Raw genomic sequence first — 17,074 nt, forward strand, 5'->3', positions numbered from 1 at the left:
AATTTATAAATAGTAAATAAAATAAAATTATCGGGTGGGACTGAGGCACTGGGGAAGACACTAAACAGTCCTCTTTAAAGTGTGCCTACCAGCAAACTCGTTATCAAGGACCAGGGATCACTCCTCTCGGCTAAAAGTTGTCCCTAAGCCAAGAAGTTCCAGCATAGCCCACTTTTCTGTCTTTCCCTCCCACCCTCCCAATCAGCATCACCTGCTGCCCACATTCCCAGATCTCAGCTAGCGTGTCTCGGTTGTCCGAAGCCTGGAGGACTTCTATACTTGGACGCTTAGCCCATCAGCTCCTCCGCCAAGCGATAAAGAAGACGAGAGTACCAATGCATGCCGGTCGGCTGGGCTGCACCACCCGGGAGCAGCGCCCCCAGCGCATGCAGCAGGCGCAAGGGAGCAAAGGCGCGGTGAGCCCACTGGTGACTCTCCAGCACCGCGTAGCAGGAGGCGAGGACGTCGTTGACCAGCAGCGTTCCGTGCGCGGTGAGCGGTGCGAACACGCCCACCGCTTCCTCCCGCGCCACTCGGGATACGCGCGCCGGCCGAAGCGCATCCCCACCCGGTGCCAGCACTGAGTCCCCGGCGCGTAACCGGCGCGCAAACACCGGAGCGAAGTCACCCGGAGCCGGCGCCGGCCCCCGAGCGGCGAACACCAGGTGCCAGGGCGTGAGCAACAGTTTGCGTGGAGGCCGCTCGGTCTCCACAGCCACGAACCAGGCGCGGCGCTGCAGGTCCCGGTCCAGGAAGAGCAGCACCGGAGTGGGCACCACCCGGCCAGCAGCATCCGCGGCCAGCACCCAGTCTCCGCCGTGCAGTTCCCGCAGGCCCTTCCGCTCGCCGCTCCGCAGGCGCACCGTGGCATTCCCCGGAAAGCAGCCGCCGGCTCGGACTGCCAGTGAGTTATCTGCAGGAAACAACCATAACCCGGATTAAATCAAGATCAGAGTCTCCAGAACCTTGGTACAGATGTGAGTCAAGCCCAACGCAGACCTCCACCAGTCCCCGAGAGTTCAATTTCTCACGGATTACAACACTAATGTCCTCCTGGTCTCCCTTAGGGTGGCAAGAGGGTTATGGTAGACTCAGTTTCCCCGAGAAAGTCCCCTTTGAGTGGACCACGATCTGCCCTCTACTGTACCAGCTTTGACCGACACATGGACGTGGTTGCGGGACTCGTAGTAAACCCAGTCGAAGCCAGCTTCCACTGCCAGGCGCGCCAGCAAACCATACTTATTGCGGTCACGGTCAGACGTGGTGATGTCCAAGGCGCGGCCTTCATAGTGGAGCGAGTCCTGAGCGTGGTGGCCATCCTCGTCCCAGCCTTCAGTTACCCGTAGTCGCACTCCGGGCCACATGTTCATCACCGCAATGGCTAGAGCGTTCACTCGCTCTTTGCAACGCTGGTGGGGAATAAAGGAGCCAGTTTCCCAACTACCAGCACCCAGCGGGCGTGGCGGGGGAGGGGGGACTGAAAAGCGGACCATTAAGGTGTCAGTGCGTCTTTGTTCTCCAGACCCATTTCAGTCCCTTTTGAGTATCCTGGGGGAGGATCTGAACAGGTGTAGTTGCCAATCTACTCCCTTGCCAGGACGGGCTTGGAGAAGCTTGGGATGACCCCTCTGAGTACCCACGCCTAACTACTTCCCCATTTTCAGTGCCTGCCTCTCACCGGTATTTGTTCCAGGACCTCATGTCAATCAGAGAGGGAGGGTGGAAGTTTGGTTAGGGAGGGCCTGGCTCCCCAAGCGAGCCCAGTTTGAGCCTGACCCCCGCCCCAGGCTCCGGCTGCCCTCCCTCGATCTGATTCATCTTTTGTTTCGTTGCCTTCCCTGGCACTGGGCATCGCTTCCTTCCTTCCTTCCTTCCTTCCTCCCTTCCTTCCTCCTCCTCCTTTCAGCCTCTAGCATTAACCCCTTCGTGGTTTGGGTGGCCCCTACAGAGGTGCCCAAGAGGAGCCGCGTGGGATCAAGGCTGCTGGAATAAGGGTCGGGTGGCGGGGGCTGCGCGAAGTACAATGGCCATTCTCCGGGATGACTTAACTGAGCGAGAATCCCGGGCCGAGGCCGGGAACGCGTCGGGAGAAGCGGACTCAGCAGCTCCAGCCACAAAGACCCTTTTCAGCCACCCCGGCTCCGGGAGAGGAAAGGGCAGAAGACCGCGCCCCCAGTCCCTGCTGCGGCCGGCCAGGTCCCCTCCCCCAGCGTGGCCAGTCAACCCAGTTCCAACTAAGGTTGTGTCAGTCCTAAGTGCGTCTGTCTCTCCTTCTCTTTTCCACAGTCAGCCAAGAAAGGCGTGGGAGCAGCAGCACCTGAGAATAACAGGCGCTGCCCAACCGCGGATCTGGGGTGGGGGGGTGGGGGCTGCCGGGTGCGAGTGGAGGAAAAGAAGCTGCTGCCGCAGGCTTGCCCACGGGGGAGGGAGGCCACAGTTATCTTAGCGCTCCAGCCTGGGAGTTGGAGACCTTGGCACGCACTATAGCTGGGACCCTGCGAGAGGAGCGCCGTACAGAACTCCCTCTCTACATTCCTCACCCGGGACTTGGACTCTACCTCACAGCTGGGGGGCATTTTTTTCTAGTCATTTTCACCTCGGCAGGGCTGAGGGGTGCAGGAAACCCGGTAGTTCTTTCCAACTTCTCGCCGTTTTGTCCCCTAAGCAGGCCCTGACCTGCGGGGGCAGCAGCCCAGTACAGAGCTAACTCAATGGAGCCCTTTTGCAAGCAGGGTGTAGGAGATAAGTAAGGCTGAGGGGATTCCCAGGCCTTTTGGAGGCGCCCCTGAGCCTGTCCCTTGTTCCGTCCCTTCTGCTGCAGATTTCCACAGAGGTAAGGGCCACAGTGCTCCAAGACTGGGGAGGAAAAAGGAATGCCCCTTCCCAATTTCTAGGAAGGAGAATGGCTTCATCTAAGGAACATGAAGGAAAAAAAAAAAAAAAAAAAAGAATTCTTTCTCCCCCCTGGACAGGTTTTCCTAACAAAGTAACCTGGAAAACTATAGCAGTTAATCAGAGGAAATCCGTGCCCCTCCCTCTCCCCCACCTCCCCACTATACACAATTAGGTGGTGTAATGGAAACTATATAGGACTCAGGATCAGAAGTCCCAGAAATGTTACCAATTAGCTGTGAGACTTTGATTAAATTGCTTTTTCCTCCTGGGACCCAGCTCTCTGATGTAAAGTGAGGGATGGGGTGGAGAAATGTGTCTCCCAAATTCCCTTTCAGTTCTGACATCCCAGAATACTCACCAGAGGTGGTCCTTTTACAAGGCATGACCCACCTCACTCCAGGTAGGTTCAGGTCCCCCGTTTGCAACAGGTGCTCGATATAGTAGTTGAATTTAATTATTTAATTCAAAGTAAAGTCCCTGAGCCAAGCTGAGGTTGGAAGACCCAAGACCCCTTTGACCCTCAGGTGGACCCATCTGCTCTGAGGACTACTTTTTACCCAGACTGTTATTTAAAGCCTAGCACAGGCCTGGCCTGGTTCTAGAACCCCTCTCCCACACCAAGAACAATTCCTTGCACCCCATTCTCAGGTAGATGCCCTGATAACCTTTTTCCCCATCCTGCCTCTTCTTTTCCTCCCATAGGGCTTTTCCACATTAGGCCGGGAGCCAGGCTAAGGGTAAAGCCTTCTGTAGGCTACCTAACCCAGCCTGCTTCTGGCCCCCAGCTCACCCCAGCCCTTCCTGCCTGGCTCGGTGGCTGACCCCCGGTCCACGCCTCAGCCATTTCCCGTCTCGCCTGCCGCCACCCTCCTTTCCCCGCCCTCCCTCTAGCCTCTCTCAGCTTCACTCTCACTAGCCAGTTCCTCCTCCCCCTCCCCATCCCAACCTCTCCCGGTTGGGATTCCTCGGAGCCTCTGCCCCGCCAGCGGGTTACAGCTTTCTTGGGGGATGTGATGGCAGAGCTCGCCTTCTTCTTCCTTTTTTCTTTCTTTTTTTTTGGGGGGGGGGAACTAAGGGTCCTGGTGATGAAATGGGCTCATCACGAGTTGGTGGTGTGCCCGAGCGCAGGTGGGAAGAAGCAATCCTTACCTCTGTCATCAGGCGGTCGGCGCCACTGTTCTCCTCATCCTTGAAGATAATGTCGGGGTTGTAGTTGGGCACGAGGTCTCGGAAACGTTCGGAGCCCCTTGCCACCCTCCCCTCCGCTGGCCCACTAGCGCCCAGGGTCCGCTCCGGCACGCTAGGCACAGACTGTTTGTAGAGCAGTGGCACAAGCTGCTTGCGCACATAACGCCGCCGACCAACCGGTCCCCGGCCCGGCCCGCAGCTCTGGACAGACAGTGCCAAAAGTGCCAGACAGCACAGGGGCAACAGACTGGCCGGTAGAGCCATGGGTGCAGTGGGCTTGAGCCGAAAGGGCGCGTTCTGGTCCTCACTAGCTCTCCTGTCAGTTGGGCATCGTCATATGCGCCGAGAGCGCCTCAGGCAGAGCTGCCCCCAGAGTACCTGAAGCTCTTGAGGCTCTGCACACCTGGCAGCCGCTAACTCCGCCTACATGTCCCGGGGAACCTAGAACCCTCTATTGATGGACCATCATATCAGAGCAGGTGGGTCGAGGGCGAGGGCCAGCCCTGCCAGTCTCCACCACCCGGCTCCGGTGCTTCCAGAACGCCCAGACTCCGCCTTAAGTGGCCCCTGGCCCCGCCCCCCGCCCTTCTTTCAGGACTGTCCCGCCCCCTCCCACCCGGGGCGGGTGATCTAGCTGGTCACCACTGTTCCATTTCTCCACTGAAGTGTGTCCCATCCTGGAAACCATGCAGGCACCTGCTTAGGAAATCCTTGTAGCTTTACAGTCCTTGGTTGCTTGGATAAGCATTCTTCAACCTCCAAGCCTAAATTTGGAACCAAACCATCTTCCTCTGATGCTTGTCTTTGCTCTCCCAAAGCCTACTCTGGCAGGCCATGCCATCCGCTGTCATCCAGGAAGTATGAGTTCCAATTTCTGCTCAAGGCCATAGAAGCCCTTTGGGCATACAACCAAAGCCTCCCTTCTTTGTGTTCCTCCCCCAATCTCCCTGATTTCTCTCTTCACACTCATCCATAACAAAGACCAGGGGACCATTTTCCTTGGTCTTCTGGGAACAGTTTGATACTTAGTTTTGTTTTTTGGTCTTTTTGAGACAGGTCTCCCTGTATCCTCAGCTGACCTGGAACTAGCTATGTACACCAGGCTGGCCTCGATCTCACAGAGCCATCAGCCTTTCTCTGCCTCCCAAGTGCTGGGATTAAAGGCATGCATCACCATACCTGGCCAGTCTGATACTTACAATCCAGTTTAAGGCTTCCAGTTTATTTTTTAGATTTATGGTGTGTGTGAACTGGCAGGCATATACCACAGCATGGCTGTGGAGGTCAGGGGACAACTTTTGGGAGTTGGTTCTCTCCTTCTACGGTGGGTTCCAGGGACTGGACTCAAGTCATTAGGCCTGCATGGTAACTGCTTTTTCCCACTGAGCCATCTTGCCAGCCCAGGACTTTCTTTTGTGCCCTCTCAATTCTTGCCAGACATCCATGGGTCACTTTTTTTTTTCACTCCTTGGTTCATATAGCCCAGGCTTAGCCTTAAACTCATTTCACAGACAAGGCTGACCTTGAACTTCTAATCTTTTTGCCTCCACCTTCCCCAGTGCCAAGATTGCAGGCATGTACCACCACACCAGGTTTATGTAGTGCTGGGGATCAAACCCAGGGCTTTGAGCATGCTAGACAAACACTTTATCAACTGAGATATATACATATATATGCATGTATAAATATATATACATACATATCCCCATGCTATATATATATCCCCATAATATATATATATATATATATATATTATGCCTAATTTCTTTTTGAGACAGTCTCATGTAGCCAGCTTGACCTAAACTTGCTGTGTAGTGGTGGATAGCCCTGAAATTCTGAGTTGCTAGAATTATATGCATGAGCCACCACATACTGTACAGTTATTTCTGAATACATAATTTCTCATTTGGAAGCTGCTCTGTCAGTGGGCATGGAAAGTTCTAGTCTGCAAGCAGCTAACGAATCACTTCTCTTCACCATCCCTCCTCTCTATTCTCCCTCTAGACTTGGGACTATTTCAAATTCCTCAGGTTTCATCTCACCCACCAATCCCTCATTTATAAATCAGTTCCTCTGTATGGAACGAATATAGTAGCAAACACAAAGTGGCACCTGAAGACAGAAGCAGGAGGATTAGGAGTTCAAGGTCATGCTTGGCTATATACCAAGTTTGAGGTCAGCCTCAAAAGATCCCAAAAAGTCAATTAAAAATTTTAACAGGGGGCTGGAGAGATGGCTCACCTAGTAAAGGAGCTTGCCACCAAGCCTGACAACCAGAGTTTAATCCTCAGAACCCATGTAGTGGAAAAGAGACAGCCAACCCAAGTTTCTTCTCACCTCCATATTCTCATTATGGTGCACTCACTGGAGAGTGCACATACATAAATGTAAAACAAACAAACAAACAAACAAAAATACTTCCTCTAAGAAGCCTTCCCTAGTGTCCTGACAATTTGGCCTATGTTCCCTTGTAAGGCAGAAATTAACTGCAATGGCACTACAATATTAGAATTGTCTCACACCCTTGTAGACAAAGCAATTCTTCAGCATGAGCTGTTTATCAAGAATTTCCAAGGCCGGCTAGCTTACAGTAAGGTGCTTAGCAAGTATTTATGGAATCTATACTTTTTTGTATTCTACACTTAGCACCCCCTCTCCCAGTTCCAAGGCTAACACTCAGAGTAACTTTGTACACATTAGGAGAGAAAACAACAAAAACCCTTTCTCAAGACATCTAGCTTCCATTTACAAGAAAATGATCATGGGATGAGAATGTAGCGCAGTGAAAGAGCAACTGCTTAACATGTCCAAGGCCCGGGTTTGACACCTCTCCCTCACAAGCCACCCAGGCTGAAACACGAGAGGTCAGTAGGGCCGTTGAGATGGCTCATAGGGTAAAGGCATTTATTGAGTTTGATACCCAGGACTCAAGCAGTAGGAAAGAACTGATTCATTCAAGCTGTCCTTTGACCTCCACATATGCACCTTGGTGCTCCCCACCACAAACATAATAAAAAAAAAAAACTCTTAAAGGTTAATTATACGTGACTATGAGACAAATGGTGGCTTTTGAGTAATGCAATGTACAATCTCTATAAACCTACAAAAAGTTTGTTCCTTCCCTCAGCATAGCAGGACTTCAGGGAACTGACAGCCCTTACAAAAGTGATGTTAGGTTCTTCTCCCAGGTAGGAATCAAAAACTATTGTCAGCCAGTCACTTCTTTTACTTTCACAGCCGAAGGTCTGGAGGTAGAAGATGGTATCTTACACTTTCGCCCATGCCCTTCTACCCCAATTTCCAAGGTATGGAGTCAAATAGGCACAGAGACAGGCTCTTTAAAAAACCAAAGCAAACCCTGGGATCAATTTTATTGCTGACGGGTACAGCCTCTTCCTCCCTGTGCCTTTGGTCTCACCAGTGACCCAAAGTCCCTCCAAGATAACATAGTTCTTAGGCTCTGCTGGGCCAGAGGCAAGGGAGAAACCTGCCTCCTGGACCTGCCCCTGGCCCAGTCCCTCCCATTCCCACCCCACCCTATTGCACACCAAATCATGTAAACATGGATTCAGGCATGGCCTGGAACAGGATTGAGGCAGATTGATGTGTAAACGTATTTGGGACCAGGAACTAGAGCCAGTCACCCAGCTCCACCCCATGCTGAGGCCACAGCGAAGACTGAAAAAGCAGGAGGCCTGGTCCCAAACTCTGGCTCAGATTATACAACAGTGCAGATGGCTCAACTCCCTTCTGCCACCCACCCTCTCAGATTCCAAGTCCTGAGGTCCAACCATTCTAGGGCTCGCCTCCAGGCCTAGGCAGCAGATGGCAGTGTCCAGTTTTCTCCTTCCCAACCCCCAGCTGGAGGTCACTGGTGCTGATTCTTCCTAGATGCCCGGGGGAAACCAGAGACAGGCAGTGGTAGTCTGTCTAACCCTGAAGAAGGGGTGACAGGCAGTCAGAAGTGGGACACAGATCCAGATCCCTAGGGATGAAGACCACCACCGTACAAAAAATGGGTAGATGAAATAGGTTACACACAAACAGGAAGTACACCCTCTGCCCTGCTGGGATGATTCCTCATTCAGAGTGGCCCTGAATTATAACTACCCCACCAGCCCATGTCTCCCACTCCCTTACCAAAGGCTCGGATTAGCTCTGCCCTTACAGCTGCGGTAAAGGTCTTCACCAGACAGAGTGTGGTGAGGCCGGCAAAGGCTGCATTGTAGAGGAACACAATGTAAAAATTGCCTAGCCAGTTGAAGCGTCCAAAGTCACCCAGCAGGTCAAAGCGAGTCAGCCCTGAAATACAAAGTCCATCATGAGAGGGGATCCCAACCCTTCTCCTGAAAGGAGACCAACTTTTTGCTGCCTCCTGGTGGCCACATCTCAATATCACAACTGTTAGCCTCTGCATGCATTAACTACACTCTGTCAAACTCACTCCAAGGCCAGTTCAGCTCAGAGCAGCTAAGCTTTTTGAGGTTTCCCTTCCAGAGGCTTGCTTTTCCTTCCACACCACAGCCTCTGCTTCAGGTAACCCTAGAAGTTTCCAGGCTTACAAATTGTTCCTGGCTAAGGATCCAGAAGCTAGCCACCAAGTTTTCATTAGTGCACAACAGTAGATGAGCAACTAAGCTTAGAACTCAAACTGTCATCAGACTGTTTTGGTTCCTATCCCAGCTCCACCTCTAGCTTGCAGGGTGATCTAGGGTAAGTTCCTTAAATGCTCTGTGTCTCAGTCTCTTTGACTTTAAAATAGAGGGGAAAAAATGGGACTATAAGAATTAATACACAGAGCTTTATATGGGCACTGTTAAAACTGTTACAACAATAACATCTCCTTTCTTTCATGTATCCCAATCTGGCTTCACTATGTAGCTGAGGATGACCTTGAACTTATTATTCTCCTGCCTTGCTCTCCAATGCTAGGACTGCAAGTGTGAGCCATCATGCTCACCTCCTAGTAAGTCCTCAACAATAACAATATTATCAGAAGTCAAATAACTGAATCCTCAAATAGCTATTCCTACCTGAATCCATCTTCAAAGAACTGGCTGATAGGCCAAGTCTACTTTTCTGACAAATTCCTATGGCGTAAATGCAAGTGGCGTAGAAGAGAAAATGGGGCTGGCAAGACGCCTCAGTGGGTAAAGATACTCGCTGCCATGCTGATGACCTGGGTGTGATTCCCCACATAGTAGAACTGCCTCCTACAAGTTGTCCTCTTTCTTCCACACATTCATCATAGCACACACATGCCCACATATATGCCCATAATAAATGTAATTTAAAAATTAAAAAATTAGGGTCTAGAGAGATGACTCAGGGTTAAGAACACTTGCTGCTCTTCCAGAGGACTCAGATATCCAAAATCCTCTTCTGGCTTCTGTGGGCACTGCACACACTGGTACACCTACAGACATGCAGGCAAAAACTCATACACACAAAAATAAATAGGTTGAGTCCAGGTGTGGTGGCACATGCCTGTAATTCCAGCACTTAGGAGGCAGAGACAGGCGGATCTCTGTGAGTTCAAGGCCACTCTGGTCTACATATTGAGTTCCAGGACAGCTGGGTCTACAGAGTGATTCTGCCTGAGAAAGACCAAAAATAAATAAATAAAATAAAAAATAGAAATACCCAAATCCAAACTCTAAATGCTCCAATACTGCTGGTATGTTTTGGTTTCAGAGTTTTAGGTAAGAGATGCCCAAATGATAAAATCAATGCAAATATCCTCAATCCTTAAAAATATACAATCCAGTCGGGCGTGGTGGCACATGCCTTTAATCCCAGCACTCAGGAGGCAGAGGCAGGTGGATCTGTGAGTTCAAGGCCAGCCTGGTCTACAGAGCGAGTACCAGGTCAGCTGGGGCTACAGGGAGACCCTGTCTCAAAAAGACCAAAAAAAAAAAAATACAATCTAGGGGTTGGTAAGGTGGCTCAGTGGTTAAGAGTACTGACTGTTCTTGCAGAGGACCCGGGTTCAATTCCCAGCACCCACATGGCTGGGTCTTGGCTGGTTTGAAGCTCTATGTAGACCATGCTGGCCTTAAACCCACAGAGGTCCACCTCCCTCTGCCTCCTAAGTGCTGGAATTAAAAGTGTACACCACCAAGCATGACTGCTACGATAGTCCATAACTCCAGTTCCAGGGGATCTGACACTCTCTTCTAATCTTCTTGGGCATTGCATGACACTGGTACACTTACATACATACAGGCAATACATTCATACACATAGAATAAAAAAAGCTATATATATATATATACAATATCTGAAGTATTTCTCATTTCAAGTATTTCAGATAAAGGATACACAACCTATCAAAAACTTAAGAACTAAATAGCAGCCAGGCATGACAGGCAGACCTCTGTGGGTTCGAGGCCAGCCTGGTCTACACAGAGCTTCAGCCCAGTCAATACTGCATAGTGAGGCCCTGTCTCAAAACAAAAACACCAAACAACAACAATATAAATAGCAAAGATAGAAATACGAAATACAAACCAACCATTATACTACACAGAGGGTGACCTGCCTCTGTAGCCCCCCTGCTCCCCTGGGTGAACTAGCTGTATTTGTGAACTTTCCTTCCAGGTAACTCTGGATCAAAGGACTGAAGGCATTACCTAATGCCCTAGTATGTAGAGAAAGCACTGCTCTGGGGTTAATAAAAGTTGTAGTCTGATGTGGTCTTGCCCCCAGCTAACTTAAAACTCTGGATCAATCAATTAGGTCCCCCCCACACAAAGGATCTCACATACCCCAACTTGCTGTGTAACCAAGGATGACCTTGAACTCCTAAACCACCTACCTCTGTCTCCCAAGTGCTGGGATTACAAGTATATGCAACTATGTCTAGCTGTTTTTATGGGGTAGGGTGGGGTGGGGTGCTGGAGATCACACCCAGAGCCTTAAGAACAAAAATAAGAATGTAAGGATCTTTAAAGATTTACTTATTTTTCAATTATGTATATGTGTGTGTCTATGTGGGGGTATATGCATGTAAGTGTGGTTGTCCTCCGACACTAGAAAAGGGTGTGAGATCTGAAACTCAGAGTGGCAAGCCATCTGACCTGGGTGCTGGGAACTGAACTACCATCCTCTACAAGAGCAGTAAGCACTCTTAACCACCTAGCAATCTCTCCAGCCTTGAAAATGTTTACTAGAGGGTCCACTTAGAGGGAAGGTTTGGTGGAAAGGGTGTCACCTGGCCAAAAGTATGAGTTTGTGGTTGGAGAGACAACTCAGCAGTTCAGAGCACTGGCTGCTCTTGCCAAGGACCCGAGTTTGATTTCCAGCACTCACATGCTGGCTAACAGCCATCCATAACTCCAGTTCCAGGGGAATCCAATGCCCTCTTCTGACCTCCATGGGCAATGTACGACATGAGTGCACGTACATACATGCAGGCAATACGCCCATACACATAAAAGTAATAAAGTCTTTTTTTAACAAAGCATGAGCTTGAAGCAGCACTACACTGAAGCTTATAATAAAGTCTTTTTTTTAACAAAGCATGAGCTTGAAGCAGCACTACACTGAAGCTTGGAACGGGCCCTTTATGGAGCCGAATTTTCCCCATTTGTACAATATTCTGTGGAAACAGCATATAGAAGTGCTTGAGATCTTCTTTTTACATTATTTTGCGTGTGTGAATGTGCATGTGCAGAGGTCAAAGGACAACTTGAAGGACCTGATTCTCTCCTTCCACCATGTGGGTTCCAGGGATTGAACTTTAGTCATCAGGCTTGGTGGCAAGGGACTTTACCTAATGAGTCATCTCGTTGGCCCTTGAGTACTTTTCAGGCACATACTCAGAAAAAGTTAATTTCAAGCTGGGCATGGTGGCACATACCTTTAATTCCATCACTGGGGAGTCAAGGCAGGCAGATCTCTGAGTTCAAGGCCAGCCTGTTCTACATAGCAAGTTCTAGCCAGAGCTACATAGTGTGGCCCTATCTTAAAAAAAAAAAATTTCCAGCAGAGTATGGTGTTGTACCACTTGAAATCCTACCATTGTGGAGGCTGAGGCAGGAGGACTAGTAAGACCTTGGTAGCTTTGTTTGTTACAGAGTCCCATGAAGCTCTCTAAGAAGCCCAGGCTGGCCTTTAAACCCCATTTTAAAAAGAAAACAAAAATAAGCCAATTCCCTTTCCTCCTTTCGCTACTTACCAAGGGTTCTAGAGAAGACAGGAAGTGCTGAACTCAGAATCAGGAGACAGACACAGTTCCCTATTATCTGGGTAGAAGAAAGGAGAGGCAAAGACATCAGAGATGCCAGTAAGTACTGTTTCCCTGGTAGGCTTCCCCCTTTCCCTCCCAGTTACCTGTGTCATGGCTGTGTCGTGCCATCTAGGCCTCAAGCTTCGGAAGAGGGGAGAGCTGTAGAAACCCACGACAGAGGACACCATCAGGTAACTGTACTGGGTTAGGGAAGAACTGGCCAGCTTCCAAGGACTGATGAATGCCTCATCTCCTCCAGACCTCCCTTCAAGGTCAAATATTTGTGTGGTATGTGCATGTGCAAGCAGGTGTGTGCACATAAGCATGCAGAGGTCACAGGTCAATGCTGGGTGTCTTGCTCTGTCCTTTTACACATCATTAACTTTACTATTATATTGTGTGTATGTGTGCACAGAACATGTGTAGAGGTCACGAGACAATTCTGGGGGTCAGTTCTCTCCTTCCACTGTGGGTTCCCCGGGACTGATCTCAGGCTGTCAGGCTTGCACAGCAAGCACTTCAACCTACTGAACCACTTTGAACTTTAATAAAAAAGATTTTTTTTTGTCTGTGTGTGGGTATGTGCATGTGAGCTGTGGGTGCCTGCAGAGACTAGAAAAATATCAGGTCCCCTAGAATTGGAATTACAGGTGGTTGTAAGCTACTTGATGTGGTTCTTGGAAATCAGAATCAAACTGCAGGGGCGCTGGAGAGAAGGCTCAGCTCTTAAGAGCATTGGCTGCTCTTCCATAGGACCCAGGTTTCCAGCACTCACATGGTAGCTAACAGCTGTCCCTAACTGCAGTTCCAGGGGATCCAATGCCCTCTTCTGTACTCCATGGGCACTGCACACACAGTACACTTACATACATGTAGGCAAAACACTCATATACATAGAATAAAGCAACTGCAGTCCTCTGCAAGAGCTGCCAGTGCTTCTAACCACTGGGCCATCTCTCAACTTTCACTGGACCATCTTACAAGCCCTCTACTTTATTTTTTGACAGGGCTTCTCACTGATCCCGGAACTTGCCAACTTAGCTAGACTGACTTTTGAACAAGCCACTAGGATCCTCCTGTCTCTGCCTCCCCAACAGTGGGATAATAGGTACATACTGTTATATCTTGTTTTTATACAGGTGCTGGAATCTGAACTAATGTCTTCATGCTTGCACGGCAAGCACTTCACCAACTGAACCATTTCCCCAGTCCTCAAGACTAAATGTCTTCTTCTGGGGCTGGAGAGATGGCTCAGCAGTTAAGAGCACAGACTGCTCTTGCAGAGGACACGGGTTCGATTCCCAGCACCCACATGGTGGCTACAAACCGTCCTTAACTCCAGTTCCAGGGGAATCCGAAGCTCTCTTCTGATCTCCACAGCACTGCATGACACAGGTGCACTCACATACATGTAAGCAATACACTCGTACACATAAAATAAAAATAAAAAATACTAGTTTTCTTCTTTCTGAACTCAAGGTTGATGAACACTTGCCCACTTCCCTATTTACTCTTCCCCAGAGTTCCTAGGGAGTGCTGGTCAGAGTCCAGGAGAAAGGTTTGGTGAGCAGAGGCCATGATGAATTTCCAGAAGGATACAAGATTAGTACAACCTGGATGATGGCACCAAAGGATCCCAGTATGGAGAAGGAGACCTGGCCCAGGGAGGCATCCTGTGGGGTGGGATCAAATCATTGAGGGACACTTCCATCATGAACACCATCAGCACCCAGCACACCTTCCCTCTGTCCTCAGCTTCTGTCTCTCCTCAGCCATCATCATCGTCATCATCATTATTTTGAGACTCTAAGAGTTCCATTCCGTAGCAGAAACTGGTAGAACTAACTCTCACCATGTAGCCCAAGCTGCCCTCAAATTTACTGCAATCCACCTGCTTCAGCCTCTCATGTGCTGGGGTTACAGTATGAGACACTACACCTAGCATCCCGCATCCCAAGCTTTTAATTATACCCTCCCCAAATGATATGATGGGAGGAAAGCCCAGTACCTGCATGCCCCTTGGCATGGCAGTCTCATCGATGAGCAGCTCCAGAATATGGATGGCCACAATGAGCACAGACAGGCCCTGTGTGCAGCAAAGTCACAAAGTACCATGCCTGCTCTGCCCACAGCTATATCAATTCAATATTAAGAGCTTTGACTCCAGTCCAACATTTTCAGTCTGCAAGCCTGGTTTTGTTCCAAGCCCCTGCTAGCTGCAGGGAACCTCCTCAAGGCTGTTGCTGGCAATATAGCACCTCTGAGGATATTACTAGATGAACTGCTTCCAAATGGATGGACTGCGAAAATACTAAATATACCTGGGGTGTAACTTGGTAGTAGAGCGCTTACCCACTGTGTGCAAAGCCCTGGGTCAATCCCTAGTACCCCCCACCACACATATACACACAAGTAGGAAAGGAAAATTGCCTAGAAAAAGGTGCCTTTCCTTCTGATTGTAAGATTCACTTCTGAGGTCCTAATCTAGGACACGGAGAAACACTGGATTTCAACATTTATTCTCATTCCATGGCAAATTTGTGTACCTACTCAAAGGCTCTGTGTAACTTTGAGCAAGTCACTTCTATTTCTTCACCCACAAAATGGGGACTGATGTTCTTAGCACAGAGCTGGACACAAAGTAAGCACTCTGTTTGCCTCCATGAGAGGCAATTACTAATATGGATGACAACCATGTCAATGCACACCTCTTTCCCCACTCCTCACCCCCACAAATGCTAGTAAACCCACCGTCAGCACCAGCAAGCACAGCATGGCCAGAGGGTAGCCCAGGTTCCGCTGCCAGGCTGAAGCCTTCCACCGCTTCTCTGCAGGGATGGGAGGTGGTTATTAGCAAGTACTTGCAACAAGGAGCTACTCTCCTTGGGGAAACTCAGATATCCCAAGCCCTATTACTCATACCCAAGAGGACCCTCTGTGTCTGCAGAGCCAGAACCTGTCTGCGCAGTAGCTCCATGTCTAAAGGCAGCCAGCAGGAGGCGGGATCTGAGAGGTGGGTGAAAGAGTTAGTTCTACCAGCCCTTCAGTACTTTAGTCCCTGCCAAGACCAGTCCACCACCCCAGCAGGAAAGGACTTAAACTCACTGCAGATCCTGCGAGTCAGAGCTGCCTCCTCAAAAGCTGAGCAATTCAGCTGTTCCTCTAGGTCTTCTAGAAGCTGCCACCAGGGGAAGAAAGGGACTCTCAGAGGCTTCCTGATCCAAATGGCTCCCTACAGTCTCAGTCCACCCTCTAACTCTTGTTCTCCACCCTGTGGCCAGCAGCTTTGGCCTATCCCAATTATTTGTGTTCTGCCTTGCACATCTGGTGACCAGCTTGATGATAGTGGTAAAGGGTACAGGAGCCAATCAAGAAAAGGGCCCTTTACAAGTTGTGCAGGATACAATCACAGGTTTGTTTCATAGTTTGGCCTCAAGCTATACAGGAAACTCGCCCTGCGCACAAGGGGCAAAGAGCACTACATACCCGGGGCTTGACCAGCAGCTTCCCAGTGACCGAGAACATGCGAGCAAGACCTAGTGGAGTACACACTGTAGGGATAAAAGCCAGTCAGCTACCTGCCAGATCCTTCGTCCCTCTCTGGCCCTACCCCTAGTCCTCCTCCACTCTGGTTCCTCTAGTCCCAGGATGCAATCATTTCATTCCCTCCCAGATTTGCAAACTCACCCAGGAGCAGCAGGACTCCGAGGAAGGAGATGCAGGAGTAGAGATAGGGGAGGTAGTACTCCCAGAAGTCTAAGGCAAGAAAAGGCATGTCAACTTGTTTCTCACCTCCTGATTCCTGGGAGCTGACACACCTCTCATCAAGGATACAACGGAAAAGCCCATAGGTGTTAGGAAGTAATACAAATGGGGAAGGATGGCCCAGTGTTAGATGTGGAGTGGTGGGGACAAGAGTAAACTGGGATTCCGAAGCTTTCTCTAAAAGGTACAACTGCTATTTGGCCTGTTGTCACCAGGGATCAGTATAATCAGATCCTCTCCCTTGTCAAGCAAGGCAGATATTAACATGAAACTTCCCAATTCTAAAATATTGGGCTGGGTATGGTGGGTATGCCTATAATCCCAGTAGAACTTTGGAAGTTGAAGCAGAAAGATTTCAAGGCCAGGCCTAGAATTTATAGTGAACAATTATTCATCTTTTTTTTTTCCCCCCTCTTTGGTCTTTTTGAGACAGGATTTCCCTATAGCCCCAGCTGGCCTGGAACTCACTATGTAGATAGACCACGCTGACCTTGAACTCAGAGAGATCTGACTGCCTCCGCTGCCTGAGTACTGGGACTAAAGGTGTGCGCTACCATGCCTGGCTCATCTATTTTTTAAATCACTGTATGAACCAAGGAAATATTTCTGCAGGTTGGATGCATCCAAAGTCCATTAGTTTGAAACTTCTGTTTATAGAAGGGGTGCCAGTCTTTTCCAATTAGAATAGTTGATCCAAGGCACATAGACACTGGCCAGCTGAAGAGCCAGTCTTTTTTTATTTTTAAAAAAAATTTTATCCTCAAATTAAGGTAAAGAATAAGAACAAATCATTCTGGAAGAACGCAAAGGAAAATAGCTTTAGATATTTAAGTGACAATTGAATTTATTCTCATAATTGTTTTAATAGTTTTTGTATAATCTTCATTGCTATTATGAGATATAAAATGTATTTATCAAATCTGTAGTCATTATGCCAAAAAATCTGAATTACTGTAACATTTTGTATATTGTTAAAACTGTAACTTTAATTTGAGG

General features: G+C 49.1%; 2 protein-coding genes across 4 annotated transcripts in view; both read right to left on the minus strand.

Annotated features, from left to right (window-relative positions):
* Window positions 1-246: 246 nt before the first annotated feature.
* Dhh (desert hedgehog signaling molecule) lies at window positions 247-4,631 on the minus strand. The gene is made up of 3 exons (XM_008853682.2): window positions 4,045-4,631; window positions 1,148-1,409; window positions 247-913 (listed from the first exon to the last, which is right to left on the minus strand). Exons 1-3 carry the CDS (start codon window positions 4,345-4,347, stop codon window positions 288-290), a joined length of 1,191 nt encoding a protein of 396 aa, XP_008851904.1. The 5' UTR covers window positions 4,348-4,631; the 3' UTR covers window positions 247-287.
* A 2,339-nt stretch (window positions 4,632-6,970) lies between these two features.
* The window catches only part of Lmbr1l (limb development membrane protein 1 like), a 20,746-nt gene continuing 10,642 nt past the window's right edge, over window positions 6,971-17,074 (minus strand). For 2 of the 3 annotated variants that reach the window (XM_029556419.1, XM_017803347.2), the window contains 11 exons: window positions 16,001-16,069; window positions 15,800-15,864; window positions 15,419-15,491; window positions 15,236-15,319; window positions 15,065-15,141; window positions 14,322-14,399; window positions 13,913-13,986; window positions 12,418-12,508; window positions 12,263-12,329; window positions 8,224-8,385; window positions 6,971-8,068 (listed from right to left, as the gene is read on the minus strand). In XM_029556419.1, the coding sequence (XP_029412279.1) occupies window positions 7,971-8,068; window positions 8,224-8,385; window positions 12,263-12,329; window positions 12,418-12,508; window positions 13,913-13,986; window positions 14,322-14,399; window positions 15,065-15,141; window positions 15,236-15,319; window positions 15,419-15,491; window positions 15,800-15,864; window positions 16,001-16,069 (938 nt within the window). In that variant the 3' untranslated portion in view covers window positions 6,971-7,970. The remainder of the gene's footprint in view (window positions 8,069-8,223; window positions 8,386-12,262; window positions 12,330-12,417; window positions 12,509-13,912; window positions 13,987-14,321; window positions 14,400-15,064; window positions 15,142-15,235; window positions 15,320-15,418; window positions 15,492-15,799; window positions 15,865-16,000; window positions 16,070-17,074) is intronic. The other variant, XM_008853684.2, reaches the window with a different exon arrangement.

The sequence above is a fragment of the Nannospalax galili genome, unplaced genomic scaffold (assembly GCF_000622305.1).
Source record: "Nannospalax galili isolate Female #2095 unplaced genomic scaffold, S.galili_v1.0 scaffold867, whole genome shotgun sequence".
Taxonomy (NCBI): Eukaryota; Metazoa; Chordata; class Mammalia; order Rodentia; family Spalacidae; genus Nannospalax; species Nannospalax galili.